The sequence below is a fragment of the Hippopotamus amphibius genome, chromosome 4 (assembly GCF_030028045.1).
Source record: "Hippopotamus amphibius kiboko isolate mHipAmp2 chromosome 4, mHipAmp2.hap2, whole genome shotgun sequence".
NCBI lineage: Eukaryota > Metazoa > Chordata > Mammalia > Artiodactyla > Hippopotamidae > Hippopotamus > Hippopotamus amphibius.
This window is the reverse complement of record NC_080189.1, coordinates 56,644,088-56,661,773: the sequence shown is the minus strand read 5'-3', so window position 1 is coordinate 56,661,773 and position 17,686 is coordinate 56,644,088. Positions and strand designations below refer to the sequence as shown.

Genomic DNA, 17,686 nt, shown 5'->3' with positions numbered 1-17,686 from the left:
CTAATACCACACCACATAACTAAAAATACTAGGGCTCATGAGGAGAGCAGGGTTAGGGACAAAGTACTCAAAACCCATACAAATTTGTAATGACAAAAAATAGTAATCAATACCTGAGAAAATAACACGTCCTTGCTAGGTAGAAGGCTCACTATGCCTGGAGGCTACCAAGGTGGACGTTAAAAAAAACAAAAAACAAAAAAGTAACAGGACAGAAATTCTGGCCACACAGTTTTTTAGCACAGAGCTACTGGTCATGTGGACAGAAGAGCTCTGAGCCAGGGGGAACTGTTAAAGCGGCACTGCATGCACTACAACCTGCTCTGAGCTGTGAGCTGCGCAAGGCTGGGGTGTGCCTCTCTGGGAGGAGAGCCTACTGTCAAGGGACTGACTGTAAGTTTTCTAAAAATATAGTAGCAAGGGCTCCTGCTGCCAGAAAAGTATCACTTCTCTCCTTCCCTAGGAGAAGACAGGAACCAAAACCACTTCTGCGTTAAAAAGACACAACTGCCATACTTATCAGATTGTACAGGCACCAATTCAAATTCCTAACACACATGCCGCAGCAAAACAGACTCTATGCATCCTTGGAGCAGCAAAACAAAAAAAGGATCACACCATTAGCAATTCCTGATAATACTTCAGATAACATTATAATAATATTCAACACGTAGTGACTGACTTATTATATCTAATAAGAGAGTCTAAGGTGGACATTTAAGGAAGAGGAATGGCTCTCTTCCATCATTCTGGGTTTTCCCACAGACATTTAAAGGCAAAGATAACAATACCTCAAGTTCTTCTTTACCCTGCTCTTCACTGCGTCCCAGCTTGGCTTTCTCTTTCTCCAAAGCCCACTGGAACTCTCTGGATTTTTTCTGTTCACTTGCTAATGTGTCATTAAGCAAATGTACTTCATCTGTTTTATCTTTAACTTCCAACCTAAATCAGAGAGACAAATGAACTTTCATAAAACTACTCTGACTATGTATATTATTGAGAGAGAGAGAGAACAGCTTCCACTGAAAAGTGGTGGCATATTATAAATTAGCTAACAGGAAAATATACACTATGTAAAGATGAAAGATTTTTGACTGTGGTTCATTTCAAATTAACTGTTTCTAGTAACAAAACTGTTAATTATTCTTTACCATTATAAACAATTTATTGTTACAAAATAATATGAAGAAAAATGTCCTTTAACTTTTAGTGAACATAAGAATCACTGTTTGTGTGTGTGAAAACATTCAAAATAATGGCTATACTTGTTATGTGTCCTTGGCAAGGAGAATATCTCAGTATTTACACCAACAAATTTATCCTTTTTACAAGCATTATCTTTAAAAAATTTTTGCGTATTTTAGCTAACTAAACCATGAATTACACTGAGATCATAAATATCATATCAAATTACTTGGTAAAATGAAGGTCAAATGTATGTCTCTTATAAAACAACAAGTCTCAAACAGAACTGAAGCTACGTAGAGAGTATGCCAACATCTAATCACGAGTTTATCATTTGGAAAAATTTGGAGTGTTTCCTTTCCACTGTAGTTTTTCCTGTAAGTGACAGTTTCATGCTATTTAAACATTATATACAATGTTATGTTTTCATAAGATCTGCACAATGTCTGTAACAAAATTACTCCAAGTCCTTCACTAATACAGGTTTATAATTAGGAAGCCTGGCATACCTGAATGCCTCTAATTCCTTTAGGTGCTTATGCTGGGCCTTGAGTGTTGTTTCTAGTTCCAATTTAGTTTGTGCAAGTTCACTTTTCAGTTCAGCAACCACCATTTTCTCAGAACTCAGTTGTTCCTGCAGTTCTGTTGCTCTGTCTTTCATGCTGCTGAGCTCCACTTGCATCTCCAGCAATTGAGACTGTTTCTGCTGCATATTATATTCCAAGAGCTCTAAATGAAAAATTATTAATATTTAAAATATGATCTAGCAACTTGTATTTGGTTTATAAATATTTTGTTGATAATAAATGGCTTGTTACTTAGGAGATTACTACAAAGCAAATGCAAAAAGATTACAGCCCCCAAAGTTAGCAGTTTATATAAATACATGCATATGCATATTTTCCTCATATTGCTAAATTGTCAAGATTTCAGAACTATGAATATATAAGGATGATAAAAGTTTAACAATTGATTACTGGATACAAGACTTGAAATTAAAAAAGAAAAAAACTTGAGGTGTTCACATAATACTATAAATAGAAACTTGTGTTAGTTCATTCAGAATTTCTATAGCTCACTCTAAAAAATTCCAGTGGTTTTTGACAGCTGTAACGCTGACTGTAATGATCAGCACTGCTTGCCTATTTTGTTTAGCCCTCCTTTGCAGACAGTCCCTAGGAACTTCATTATAACAGAAGTGGGAAGTCCAAATGCCAATTTGGATCATGGTCTTTTCTTTAAAAACATACCAAACCCTTGCTACATGTCTGTTACAATTAAAACAAAGTGCAATATTTAAATCTCTAAGTATAATAAATGAAAAAAAATGTAATACAATATATATCAGGATCCATTTTTATAAAAAATATAAACTTATGTACATAGGCACAATGAAAAGGTCTGAAAGCATATTTCCTGGGTGTAAATAGTCATTATTTTAGGATTTAGGAGATTCCAGGGGTGATTTTTACTCTGTTCTTTTGTTTCTCTATTCTACCATAAATGTATTTTTAACTTAAATTTTATCAAAATTCATCACTTGCTATTACAGTTCATATTACTGATGTCAGAAGACAGGAATAACATTGGCTTTAGAGTATTCACGTTAATTTAGGCTTTTAAAACTATTTCTTAGGAAGTAGAGTCTAAGGATTCACATATATAAATATGTACCTATGTGATACTAATTAAGCTTTCAATACAGTCCTATTTTTTTAAACAGGGTCCTATTTAAGTAAAATAATACTAATAATAAATTTTCCAAAAATAATCTTTAATTAATTCTGTATCTAAATATAAGGGATATATTTAATCTGCGACCTCATTATAACTTTTTTTTCTAAAATATTTTAAGATATTTAAATTCCTCAGCTTTTCAATGACAAATGAGACTGGTATAAATCTCAAAATTGGCAAAAGTATAGGTGTTTCTACCTTTATATTAAATAGAAATGAAGACAAAGACACGTCTTCATTAGATATGATGAATTAGATTTTACTTTACTCTCTAATGATTTCTAGCTGCAGCTAAATTTAAATTAAGATTCCCCTATTGAAAAGTGAAGAAAAGATCTGAACAAGCATATCACAAAAGCAAAAATCCAGCCAGCCAATAATCATACAACAAATAAGCCAATTCAGTCAGAGAAATGTACATTAAAAGCATACAATCCACTGCATACCTACCAGATTGGCAACAAAAGTCTGACAATAACAACTTTTGGCAAAAATGTGAAGCAACAGAACTTTCATACACTGCTAGAAAGTGTACAAATTTATATGACCACTTTGGAAAACAGTCTGGCATTGTCTAATAAATTTGAAAATACGTAGTCTATGATCTAGCAATTCCACTTCCGGGTATGTATCGAGAAGACTCATTCATATATGCACCAGAAACACGGCATGACAATGTGCAGAACAGTACTGAATTTAATAGCTAGAAAGTAGGAACAGTGTGAATGTTCAGCCACAGAATGGATGTATAAATTGTGAAATATTCATACAAGGGAATTCTATGCAGTAACAAAAAGGAATGAACTAGAGTTAAATGTGGTAACTTAGAAGAATGTTATACAGAGGTGAAAGAGACAAGACACAAATGTATACAGGGCGATAAAGTCCAAGAGCAAGAAAAACTTCTAACTTATGTGGTTTAGGAATATACAAATAGGTAGTTTAAAAAAATCAGGATAATGGTTACCTCTAGGGTACCAAAAAGGAACATGTGTTCTATATTACTAGAGGAGCAGAAGGGGGCTTCTGGAATATTTGACATGGGTGAGGTTTCCACAGGTATTCATTTAATAGTTTTTACACTTTTCACATTTTGCACTTCTTTGTATGTTACAGTTTGCACACATAAAGAAGGTATTAAAAAAGAAATGGTTACTTCCATTGAGGATTTCTTTTTCTTTTAGGTTATCCTCACATAGAGCTTCAAAACAAAGAAAAATAATAAACTTAACTGGCTAAACAACCTGATCACTGCAATGCCTGTTCATTTTAAATACATCTGTTCATATGTCAGAAAATTGCTGTCTCTTGGGCTAAAGTACTCTGTAAGAGTTACTACCATTCTCTCTCCACACATAGCTTGGTGAAGTCAATTTCAACCACCTCAGGAGATAAAAGCAAAGTCCTTTGCTATTTTAAAAGCATGTCCTTACCAGCCTGTTTGGCACACACAGCATTTTTTTCTCTTGCGATTGAACAATAACCCCTTACCTCCATCACCACTACCTCCTCCCAATTTCAAGAACTGTTGTTTTGTTTAAGATGGAGCAATAAGCATAGATGGCACAACATAACTGAGCATTTTTTATTTCATTCCCAAAGCTGAGTATGAGTTTTTGCCTGGTCAGAGAACCCTGTTGTAAACAAATATTTTTCAACACTAAAAAAAATTTTTTTTAAAATATCATATATGTGTGTGTATATATCCCTTAAAATTGGACACCCCTTTAATCCCTAGAGTAATTAATGTAGATTAACTTCCTGATATGAGAATGAGAAGATATGAGAGAAATGTGACTAAGAAGAAATGTGTTTTAACTCAATAATAATAAAGTGAAATAGTTTTACCTATTTGCGTCACCATATGAACCTGTCATATAGCATACCTTGGCTTGGTTCATCATTCTCTTGTTCTCTTTTCATTTTCCTACCATTCATTTGAGCATGCAGTGCTTGAATTTCAGCTAACAAACTCCTTCTGTCTGCTTTCTGGAGGCATTCCATAGCTGCTCGATATTCAATACCCTGTAAAAAGCAATCAAGAGAGTTGTAAAGACAATAGAATTAACAATCGGGAAGTCTGAAGAAGAATGACATACTAAAATTTTGTAAAGATGTTATTAATTTTCTCTTCCTGCTCATTAGGATTTACTTTTTAGATATTAATCTTCACATTTATTTCAAAATTCTTTAAATACACAGTAAAACATGATGAATAATATAATAAACACCCACGCACTTAGCCTAAGAAATAGCCCCTATACAGCTGAAGTCCCTTGTGTACAACTTTCCGAACACATCCTCCTCTGCACCATCTGCTCAAGAAATAACCAAATTCTAAGTCTGGTGTTATTTTCATACACTCTGTATATTACATTACCTACATACACATATCCTAAAAAATAGATAATTCTGTTTTACGTGTTTTAAAACTTCATATGAATGGCACCATATTTTATCCATTTTTGTTTAATTTGCCTTTTTCACTGAACATGTTGGTGAATCATCCTGGCTGACACATACGGCTCTACTTTGCACTCATTTTCAATGTTATATAGTATTCCACAGTATGAATAATATAGCACATTTTATTTGAGCATCTTTTCACATATTTATTGGATACTCTTTATTTCTTCCATGAGCACATATTTATATCCCTTGTCCATTTTTCCACTGGTGGTTATTCTCATTAGATATTTGGCCTGTAGATTTCTTATGATATTTCTGTCTGGCTTTAGAATCTGAGCAATACTGGCCTCACAGAATGAGCTGGGAAGTGTTCCCTTCTCTTCTTTATTTTGTAGGAGTTTGTGAAGAACTGGTGGTATTAATTCTTCTTGCAACATTTGGCAGAATTCACTAGTGAAGTCACCTGATCCTGAGCTTTATTTTGTAAGAAATTTTAAAGTTACTAATTTAACTCTTTGTTATCTGCCTATTCAGATTTTCTGCTTTTTCATGAGTTAGTTTTAGTAATTTGTATACTTTTAGGAATTTGTCCATTTAATGCTATTGTTAAATAATTATTTTTAAAATTACATTTTGGACTTCCCAGGTTGTCCAATGGTTAAGACTCCACACTTCCATGGCAGGGGGTGTGGGTTTGATCACTGGTCAGGAAACTACGATCCCACATGCTGTGTGGCGTGGCCAAAATAAACAAAATTGTTGTTGAGAAATCAGATTTGTACATCTTGATCTTATATCCAATAACATAACCAAACTTTCTTATCGATTTAAAAACTCTCTGTGTGTAGATTCTCTTTGGTTTTCTATGTAAGTGGATGAGGGTGTCTCTCCTACTCTTATCCCTTAATTAATTTTTCTTGCTTTGCTTTACTAGCTAGATCTTTAAGACAAAGTTGAACAAACTACTTAACCCTTTGTTAAGGAATGTTTTTAACATTTAACTACCAGATATGATGCTAGTTGCAGTTTTTGCAAGATATACCTTTTATATAGTCAATGAAATTCCTTTCATTTTTAGTTTATTTGTTCTAAGGTGTTTTAAAATATGAAACTCATTCATTCATTTGCTGTATCCCTTGAGATGATCACTGGGTTTTTTCACCCTTTAATGTGTTAAAATGATGAGTCACATGAATTTTTCTTAATGGTATGCTACCTCTGCATCCCTGGATAAGTGAAAGGTGACTGTGTCTTTAAAAAATATACAATGGTGGATCTGGCTTGCTAATATTTTGTTTAGGATTTCTGCATCTCTGTTCTTGAATAAAGTAGGCCCATAAATTTTCTTTCCTGTATTATCTTTGACTTTGGTAACAGGGTTATACTAGCTTTCTAATAGAAAGGGCATTCCTCCAATCATCCTACAATGGGGGAGAGAGAGAAAGAGAGAGAGAGAGAGAGAGTGTGTGTGTGTGTGTGTGTATCCCACATCTTCTTTATCCATTCATTTGTTAATGGACATTTAGGCTGCTTCCATCTCTTGGCAATTGTAAATGATGCTGCTATGAACACTGGGGTGCGTGTATCTTTTTGAATTAGCGGTTTTGGTTTTTTTTTGGATATATATCCAGGAGTGGAATGCTGGGTCTGAATGAGCTTTGACAAGCAAATAACTGCCCATTTCACCAAAGCTTTTGAATTGACATAAAATTATTCATAGTATTCTATTAATTTTATATCTCAGCTATATCTTTAGTTAAATCCCATTTTTTAAGCTCTTTATTGGAACGTAATTACTTTACACTGTTGTGCCGTTTTTGCTGTACAACAAAGTGAATCAGCTGTATTTATACTTATATCCCCATATCCCCTCCCTCCTGCCCTCCCTATCCCAGCCCTCTAGGTCACCACCCATCATTGAGTTGATCTCTCTGTGTTATGCAGCAGCTTCCTACTAGCTATTTATTTTACATTTGGTAGTGTATATATGTCAATGCTACTCTCTCACTTCATCCCAGTTTCCCCTTCATCCCCCACCCCGGTCCTCAAGTCCGTCCTCTATGTCTGCATCTTTATTCTTGCCCTGTCACTGGGTTTATCAATACCGTTTTTTTAGATTCCATATATATGAGTTAGCATACGGTAACTCTTGTTTTTCTCTTTCTGGCTTATTTCACTCTGTATGACAGACTCTAGGTGCATCCACCTCACTACAAATGACTCAATTTCATTCCTTTTTATGGCTGAGTAATATTCCATTGTATATATGTGCCACATCTTCTTTATCCATTCATCTGTTGATGGGCATTTAGGTTGCTTCCATGTCCTGGCTATTGTAAATAGTGCTGCACACAATGTTCATTTGTGGTACATGTTTCTTTTTGGATTATGGTTTTCTCAGGGTATATGCCCAGGAGTGGGTAAATCCCATTTTTATTCCTAATTTTTTTAAAAGTATGCTTTATCATTTTCCTTAACCTATTCTCCAGCAAAAAATTTAAACTGCCACATGTGCATGTTTCTAGCTGAAGTCAAACAAGGTGATACTCTGCCTTCTTCTTTCATCTCTTATACTGTAAACAAGTGTCCTTTTTGCCATCTACTTAGTGCTGTAGTTTTGGAACTTTTGTGCTTTTCAATTGGTGAAATGGTCCCCAAGCATAGACATGAAGTACCGTCTAGTATGCCTAAGCTCAAGAAGGCTGAAAGATAACATTACAGAAAAAATGCATGTGTTAGAAAAGCTTTGTTTAGGTTTAAGTATTATAATGCTGTTGGCCATGAGTTCAATGTTAATGACTCAACAATACATAGTAAATAGCGTGTCTTTCAACAGAAACACACATAAAACAAGATTATGTATCTACTGGCTGACAAAAATGTCATCACCAGGGGCTCACAGGGACCTACCCCTGTATCTCCCCTGGTGGTAATGGCTCAACATTCACAGCAGCGTTACAGAATCTATCCACTGCAAATAATGAGAACTGATGGTATTTTATTCCTTCTATTTTCTTTGGACTTGTTTCGTTACTCTTTGTCTAACTTCCCAAGTTGGATGATTAGCTCATTAATTTTTAGTCCTGCTTATTTTCTAACATAAGACAAAACATTTAAGGTAATACATTTTTCTCCTAAATATTCTTAGTGGTTCTTGTTAAAATTTTAACCTCCAGATTTACTCTAAAACTAATCAATAACTTTTCTCATTACTATTAAAAAGCATTCTTTGTTTTAAATTTTTGTTTAAAGTTTCATTTTGATACCTGTTCTTGTATTCTCTGTTCCAAACAGCTTAATAATTCAACTTCATCTCTAGTACCTAGAGCTGTCAGCTCGGTCTGAAACGCGGCTAGTAAAACACCACGCTCCTTTAAAAAAACCTGCTGAAGAGCAAGCAGAAGTTCACCTCGCCAGTCGGAGGAGCTCTCATGAGATTGAGAACCATCGTAAACCTAGCAGAGTATAAAAAACAAAAGTTAGTTTTCAAATAAACATGCTTAAGAACTGTGCTAAAAGTGATACCTGTCTACTAACCAAACTCAGTATTAGAGGCCTAAGAGGATACAAATTTATTTTCAAGTGTGCAACTTGGGGCATTTAAACAACATATAGAAATTCATGTGAAAATACATTATGAAAGACAACAATTTATTCTGTAAAGTTCCTTATTGATAAAAATCATATAAAGCTTTTCAGAGGCACAATATTCTTTGAGTACCTTGGCTTCTCTTTGCACTTGCATTTTGGTAATTAAATCCTTAAGAGATGAGATTGTACTGAGGTAAGCTCTTCTCTCTTCTAGCCAAGATTCTGAAGCTTGCTGATGGTCCTCTCCATCACTATAGGGAGACTCAGTGAGAGAGAGCACCTGCATGCCTTCATTATGGACAGCTCTTAGTAATCCCTAGAAACCATAACCCAAAAGCTAGAATTAGGACCTTTTTTCAAAGACTGCAGACTCAGACGTGAAAACAGAAATAAATTTTAACATAGCTTTATCCCAGTCAGACTGATTTTGAAAAGCCACTGCAGAAAGGAAACACAAGCCTACCATTACTGAATGCCTTCTTCCTATGGAAGGGTAAGCCAATCCCAGAAGACAGCCTATGACTTTGTGTAGCTCTCATCTTTAAGTTCCTTCTATCTAATGTACTCTTCTTGAATTTAATTAGGCACTAATTTGACCAAAAGAAATATGCACGAGATAAGTTATAGTCTTTGAGACTGCTTTAATAATTCTGGCAAAAAAAAAATTAGGAGTAGAAATTTTAAAAAATCTTTATACAAATAATTATTAAATATACTGTACTTTATTATATGCTAAATACAGAAATAAAACTAGAGCCCCAAGGTTCCTTCTAGCTAGGCAATTCTCTTTTTAAAAAGATCTTACTATAATAAGATCTTCTATACTAACTTCTAATAAACTACTATGTTCAATATAGAAACCCTAATAAACTGGCTAAGTTTTACTAAAAGATGTCCTTTCGTACCTTTATTTTCTTTGGAAATGAATCTGTTGAACTTTCACCTTCTTCTCCTCGGCCTTCTGATGTTGTGTCAAATCCTTGACTTTGTGTAAGATAAATTCCCTGACCCCAGTCTGATCCAGAATCTAAAATAAAGAAACACTGACTATTAAAGAGAAACAAATTCTTTTATAAACAAGTACTTAAAAATTCCAGAAATTTATATAACTTACCACTGGAACATATTTCTCTAGTTTGGTAAGCATCAGAATGTGTTAATTCAGGAACTGAGGAGCCCTAATCAGAGAAGACAAACAAAAAAACATAACATTTTTTGCTTTAATAAAAGCAGGGAACAATGAATAGTTTTGTTCTTTTGTAATGCTGTAAAAAAACAAAAAAACAAATGTCACACCTTTCACAATAAATCAAACTATCCATAGTTTACAGTAAGTCTTTAATTTTTTCTTCATGGATATTACCATAATAATAAGAGACATTAATAAATTAAGGAATGATAACATCAGGTTCTAAATCTGCACAGGAATTTTGTGGAACATTATTATTTGACTCTACACAATGGAAAGATTTTAAACTGAAGTTTTATCATAAGGAAGAGACTGCCCCAAATTTCTTTGTGTCTTGGAAACATAGAATTAAAAAAAAAAAATCAGAATGTTGCAGAAACACATTATGAAAACCAAATACCTCTTTGGATCTCAGACACTGTATCACTGACTTCAAGGCACCACATTCCTCTGTCAGTAACTGAACAGCGACATAGTGATCTTTCTTTAAGGTCTCAGTTTCTGAAATGTGTCTAGATTCCATATCCAGAATTTCAGCAGCATGTAGTTCTTGCATCTGCTCAATTTTTTCAGTAAATTGATTAATTATTTCAGTGACTTCTTCTGATGAACACTCACTCCGTAAATCAATTTGGATTCTTGCATTTCTAACAAGAATTTGCGGAGTCTGACTGCTGCTATTGACAGTGAGAGTCCCATCTGTCTGGGACGCAGAGCTTTTACCCACTTTTACAGGAAGTGGCTCTAATGTGTTCTCTTCTACCTCAGTATTTTCTTCTTTTTCTAAGAAGTAGGATAATTTCTCTTCTGCCTTTTTGAGTTGATCCCTAACGTCGCTTAAATCTTTCTGGAGAAATGCCATATTTGTTTCTCTTACCTAAAATATAATGAATAGAATAGCAGAACATTCAGTTAAAAATAACACACGTAGAATTTAGGGTAGAGAGGAGCGTATAATTCAGGCTAATATGTTAATTTTCCTCAGAATAACAGGAAAAACATTTCAGAAACACAGTTTTCATATATATATTCACATATATGTACAGTCACAGATTACCACAGAAGTGAAATCATTTTAGCAGCCTCTATATTTGATCTCGGGATATACAGTACTCTTTAATATCTGTCTTACTCCTTCAATAACAGACTAGAGAGTAAAAGCATCCCCCTAAAAAAGATTCCAAGGAAAACCAAACAAGGAAGATGACAGTAATGAAATTTATAGTAACTCTTCATCAAATTTACAAAAGATTTTTTTTCTAGCTGTTAGGTTATAAATCTGGGTTTGTTTTCAGGTAAGAGAATATATACTTTGAAATAAAATGAAGATAGGGAGAAATAGGAGCTATGTTACTTATTTTACCAAAAGCTCTTCCTGAAGTTCTTCTGACTTCTCTTCATAACTGGCAAGTTCTTCTTTGGTAGCTGCTAACTCAGCTCTAAGAGTCTCAAGTTCACCAAAAAATTCATTTTCTTCACTGGTATGAATCAGCTCAGTAGTTGTCTGGATGGCAGTGGAAAACATGAACACGTCATTTTCAAAAAAACCAAGCCAAGTTCAAGATCCTTGTACCAATAAAGCTTTTTAAGGAATGACTGCCTATTAGATAAAAGGGGTTAAAATGATCCATGTTCTTTCAACAAACAGGGAAACTCTTCAGAACCATCATTTTATATTCTTGAGACAGTAAAAAAAGAATGACTCTTCTGGGAATACAAGAAGAATCATGTCATTAGAATATATCCTAAAATTTTATAATTAATGAAAACAGTTTCAGTTACCCATTCAATAAATTTTCCTATTTATATTGCTTTCCTCAGAAGATACCAGGTGTTATTATTTCTTAGAAGTTTTATATATATGGAAAGTCACATTATTATTTTAAATATTATTTAAAGTAATTTATGTAGTTCCAGTGAGCTAGGAGGAAATAGCCTAGGAAACGGAATGAATTATTATCCTTTGGGAAATAAATATTTATAGAATCCTAATATATCAGTTAATTTCTGGTATTCAGATAAGACTACACATTAAGTATTCAAAATTATAAACACACAAAGTGAGAATTTGAAAATTAAAGTCCTTTCACATCTGTCCTATGCTAAGAAATAACTGCGATTTCAGATCTTTACATAAGTAGACTTACAGGGGTGAAAGGATGAAATCTATTATGCGGTATAAAATCTTCAAAAGTGAATAACAATCACTCATACATTAATTCACTAGAACACTAATATATTTTGACATTTTCCATTACTTAAAAGGAATGATGACCACTTAACATGCATGTTAGAGGAAAAGAAAAAAACCCACAGAAGATCCAGAGGACATATGCTATACTTAACATTTCTAAGTTTCTTCTGACTGCTGTACTTAATGACTACGATAATGAAATAAATATCATGATTTTAAGACCACAAAATATAGTTTGTATCCATTATTCTAGTGATAATAATATGACTGTACAGAATGGTAATACTTTTTCTAAAAACCCTATATAGATGAATTGCTAGATGTAGAGAACATTGTATTTCATTTAATAAGTTAGCAGTAAGTTTAAGGAACAGGGAAAAGAGAGTTTCTTAGGGTATTTAAGTGAAAAAAATCAAATACAAACTGACCTTGAGAACTTCAAAATCTCCTAGGGGGCTTCTTTTCCTTTCTTTGCTTCCCTGTTTTTTCTCATTGTCCTCCAATAGCTTCTGTAGTTCTAGTAGCTTCTTTTCTTTTTCCAAAGCATTTTTTTCTGCAAATTCTACCTGTTCTTTTTCTAAAATCAAACTAGTCTGCATTTCAACCACCTGGTTTTCTAATTCTGATACTCTCAAGGTCAATGCTGACACATCTGACTTCATCTCATTTTCTGTTAGTTGATTTAAATTCTGCATATTTGTTCTTTCAAATTCTGATGAAACTGCTTGTTTATCTTGACAGAATTTTGCATATTCTTTAACTGCTTCAAGTTGGACTTGACTCACAAGAGCAGCAGCAACCTTTTCCTCAAGTATATTTTGTAGGTTTACAATCTTCTTTTTTAGCACTTCTTTTTCAGACTGGCCTTGCTCCAGCATGTCCTTTATTTGTTGATGACACTGGGTAAGTTCTAAGTCCTTTGCACTCACTGTGCTCTCAAGTTGTAGCACCTTTGTTTCCAAACTGCTTATGGAAACTTTGCTGTTTGCTTCAAAAGATTTGAGGTATGTCTGATTTTCTAAGGGTTTAGCAGCATCTTCAGTAAGGACTACTTCTAATCCAGGTTTGTTTTTGCTCAGATCATCCATAGCCATGTTAACACTTTTCTCTGGTATATTATGGATACTTTCCATATTTTCACGTTTTCTCTTTAAGTTGCATAACTCTTGTGTTAGCTGGTTCATTTTTAAATTGGTTTCTTTAAGTACATTTTTCGTCAAGGCCATTTCTTCATTAGTGGTTTCTACTTGCTGTTCCAAAGCCAGTTTTTCAGCTATTACCATATCCAACTGATGTTTTAAGCTATCTGCTTCTTCTGGGAGAGAATTAGCAAGCACTGATGTCTTCGGTTCAATATTTGCCAATTCCTGTTGAAGTTTTTCAATCACTTCATTGAGCTGCTCAATTTCTTCTTCTCTATTTTTCTTCGCACGTTCTTGATCACTCATCAAACATTCTATCTGGGTTTCAAGATCCCTTATCAGTTCATTTTTTTCTTCAATAACCTATTAGTTAACAAAAAAGTAATATATATAATGAATATGTATTTACATTTGGGGAATTTTATTTTATTTTAGGGCAGGATCTTAAAGTGCTGACCACACACACAAAAATAATATACTTCTTAGACATACTAATTTTAATATAGACCAACAGTCCTCCATCATAGCAAACAAGGACCTTATTTAGAACTTAATTCAGAAAGTCATTAAATATAAAGTGATTTATGCATTTAATAGCTGATTTCCTATAAGTAAAACGGTCAATATCTATACATTCTAATCGAAAAGGATGAAGTATTGATATAAAACAGTATATAACAGACGGTGCTCAAATGTCATTATCTTATTTAACTCGTACAAAATAGAATTTTTAATAGATTTGGTTACGATATGATGATATCTAAGTCACCAGAGACTCCCTACAAAACATCAAAAATTTCTGACAATATTAGAAAGGGATAAAAATACACACAGCTTGTTAAACCAATATGTCTTAATAAATTAAAACTAATGGGTAAAAGAGAAAATTTTATTTGGTTTTTATGTTAAAAAAAAAACCTGAAAAATAACCATCTTGCCCTTTAAAATTCTAGCTTAGCCACTATGGAAAACAGTATGGAGGGTCTTTAAAAAGTGGAAAACAAAGCTACTATATGATCCAGCAATCCTACCACTGGGCATGTGTCCAGAAAAGACAAAAATTCTAATTTGAAAAGACACATGTACCCCAGCATGCATAGCAGCGCAAATTACTATACATAAAATAGATAAGCAACAAAGATTTACTGTATAACACAGGGAACTCTGTTTAATATCTTGTAATAGCCTATAATGGAAAATTATTTGCAAAACAAAAACAAAAAACAGGATCACCTTGCTGTACACCTGAAACTAAAACAATATTGTAAATCAACTATACTTCAATAAAAAATAAAATTCTAGTTTAAATAATTTCAAGCAATAATTTTAAATTAGTGTACCTTGTTATCTATTGTAATTTTAAGTTGATGCTGAAGTTTTGCAATTTGCTCATTCAATCGGTCAATTTCTACCTCTTTTTCCTGCATTATTTGAGCAAATTTCCCAAATAGTACATGTTGGTCCTCAGTAGAGACAGGATCAGACTCCTTTATGGCAAATCCTAGTTTCTCCATTTCATCCTAGGAACATAAATAACCATCCCAGTTGGAGAGAGCATTATACATGATTTTTGGAGCATTCTGTCAATTAACTCTTACCAAGCTATAGCGCCCAAAACTTATAAATGAAAAAAAACACAGAGCTATTATATAATTACTGCAAATCATAATTCTTAAAATGTTTTGATAAAGGTCTCCAAAATTTTTCATTTCTGATGAATTCAAACGTTTATGTTGGGTTGAAGATAAATTCATGCAAATCTATCTGCAGCTAATGTTCCTCTGTTAAGTATTATTTAGCAGCTGGATTTAACAAATGCTTAATACTTTGACTTCTCAAGACAAAAACAATTATTTAGAAGCAAAGTTTTCCTTAAATAATTACCCTAAAGGGCTTCCTAGGTGGCGCTGTGGTTAAGAATCTGCCTGCCAATGCAGAGGACCCAGGTCTGATCCCTGCTCCAAGAAGATCCCACATGCCATGGAGCAACTAAGCCCGTGCACCACAATTATTGAGCCCATGCGCTACAACTATTGAAGCCCACGTGCCTAGAGCCCATGCTCCACAACAAGAGAAGCCACGGCAACGAGGAGCCCAAGCACTGCAAAGAAGAATAGCCCCTGCTCGCTGCAACTAGAGAAAGCATGTGTGCAGCAACAAAGACCTAACACAGCCAATAACATAAATAAATAAATTTATATAAAAAAATTACCTTAAATAATTTGTTTTCTTGTTCAAGTTCTTGTAGGCGGGTAGTAGATTCCTTTTTCTGTATTTCTAACTGCATATGTAGTTGCTGGACTTCTTCATTCTTATTTTCCAGTTCTTCTCTGAACTGTTCTAACTGTTCTTCTAAGTTTGCGATCTTTGATACCAAAATTATCAAAAGGAAAGAGAAAAAAACTGTTCATACAAATGTTTGTCAAGAGAGAATGCAGAGTGCTGTATTAGCTCTATAATATATATGCTTAAAACACATGAGCCATGAAAATAAAGGAAAGGGGTTTCTCTAAGTCAGATATAACTGTGTGGTTTCTAGACATTTTCAAACTAAACAGCTTTAACCCAACCTGCCTGAAGCAAAGAGGAGACCTTCAGAGGAAGGATACAAGGAGCCATCTCCTACCTAAAATTATGCTCTGGTAAAGCATAAAGAGTCATGGGAGGAAGGGAAAGAGTCCACATTTTAAATCTTAATGTATGTTAAATTAATTGCTATCAAAAAGACTCAAGAAAGCTGTAGAATGAAGTCATTCATTTTAGCCGCAAGTGAGACTAGCTCAATTCAGTGCATATTAATACTTAACCCAATGAAAGTTTTGGCAGCCATGTGCCTTATTTGAGCAGAAGGGAGCAGAGGGAGACACTGAGACAAAGAGATCCTTAGGTCTGAAATACAGAAACTTAAAGAGTAAGTTAGTAAAATCATTTTAGGAGAAAATTAGAGCATTCCTATATGTAGGACAACTGAAATTCAGCTCATTTCAGAGCAATGATTACCACTAATGGTAAAGCAATTGCTCTTTGATGGTTATATAGAGACTGAAACTAATGATGAATATTAAGAGCTAGTTACTGCTATATTCTAAAAATTGGATTTGGTTGAGGACAGGAAGTCATGTAGCTCAGTGCTTTGCAGCTTCTTAATACATTTTTAATGAATGGATTTTCAAATGTATATTTACCTAGTGATCAAAATTGTTGGATTAAAAGCAACCTAAGACACAAGAGCAGCTGACTCAGAGAGTACCTATAAATCATTTATTACCTTAGAACTTGAAAGGGGGCATATTCTGATTACACACAGATATGTAATCAGAATCATAGCATTAGCAAGGCAGACCTTCAAAATCATTTAGCCTAATATTTCCTTAACAGAAATCATACTCATATTAGTAATAATAGCCATCATTTATAGACAATTTACTGTTAGGCACTGCATAAGATGCTTTATGTGTATTTTTTTTAAAATCCTGTAACAACTTCATGAGATCTTTACTAGGATTATCTCCATTTCAGAGATGAGGAAGGGAGTCATTGAGAGAGGAGTAACCTTGTCCTGCAGTCACAAGGCTAGTATGTGGAAGTCAGCTTTTGAACCTCAGGAGTTTACCTCTGGAACCTTACTTTCCTAACTATCATTTATCCTGCTTCTAATAACTAATGTCTTAGACTTATATTTAAATAATTTTCTTTAATCCTGGTATTAAACTCAGTGTATACCTTAGATACAGTTACTAGTTAGGCATATATAATTATCAGGTTAGTTTGCTGAAAACTGTCATGATTATATCTTCGTCAAAGTTACCTAATACAATGGTATTTATACTTATCCCTATCTTCTACAGCTACTTTTGATGACAAGGTATTATTTCAACACATACATAGATATTTACGTTCAAAATTGCTGCCCTTGCCCTGCTTCACCTGATACTTATCTTCTTTTTGATAAAACAGTTTATGGTCAAATTCTTAGCCTTAATATTCAAAGCGTGGTCTCTGGAACAGAACTGGCATCACCTGGGAACATGTTAGAAGCACAGATCCTAAAGTCCCATCCCAGACCTACTGAATCCGAGTCTTCATTTTAACAAGATCCCCAGGGGATTCATATGCACATTAAAGCTTGAGAAGCACTGGTCTACAGCACTAACACTCCTGTCATAAGTAGCTGAACTTATGGCATCAAAACAGAGCCTCTAATTCCCAAAATGACACTGTAAGGCATTCTTTCCTCTT

The 17,686-nt window shown here is 33.9% G+C and overlaps 1 protein-coding gene across 6 annotated transcripts in view; it reads right to left on the bottom strand.

Moving 5' to 3' along the window:
• The window catches only part of AKAP9 (A-kinase anchoring protein 9), a 147,217-nt gene that overhangs the window by 12,568 nt on the left and 116,963 nt on the right, over nucleotides 1–17,686 (bottom strand). For all 6 annotated transcript variants that reach the window (XM_057730301.1, XM_057730302.1, XM_057730303.1 and 3 more), the window contains 12 exons: nucleotides 15,660–15,812; nucleotides 14,788–14,967; nucleotides 12,734–13,810; nucleotides 11,475–11,615; nucleotides 10,512–10,988; nucleotides 10,037–10,100; nucleotides 9,828–9,949; nucleotides 9,053–9,238; nucleotides 8,598–8,786; nucleotides 4,809–4,947; nucleotides 1,695–1,914; nucleotides 792–942 (listed from right to left, as the gene is read on the bottom strand). In XM_057730301.1, coding sequence (XP_057586284.1) covers nucleotides 792–942; nucleotides 1,695–1,914; nucleotides 4,809–4,947; nucleotides 8,598–8,786; nucleotides 9,053–9,238; nucleotides 9,828–9,949; nucleotides 10,037–10,100; nucleotides 10,512–10,988; nucleotides 11,475–11,615; nucleotides 12,734–13,810; nucleotides 14,788–14,967; nucleotides 15,660–15,812 — 3,099 coding nt within the window. The remainder of the gene's footprint in view (nucleotides 1–791; nucleotides 943–1,694; nucleotides 1,915–4,808; nucleotides 4,948–8,597; nucleotides 8,787–9,052; nucleotides 9,239–9,827; nucleotides 9,950–10,036; nucleotides 10,101–10,511; nucleotides 10,989–11,474; nucleotides 11,616–12,733; nucleotides 13,811–14,787; nucleotides 14,968–15,659; nucleotides 15,813–17,686) is intronic.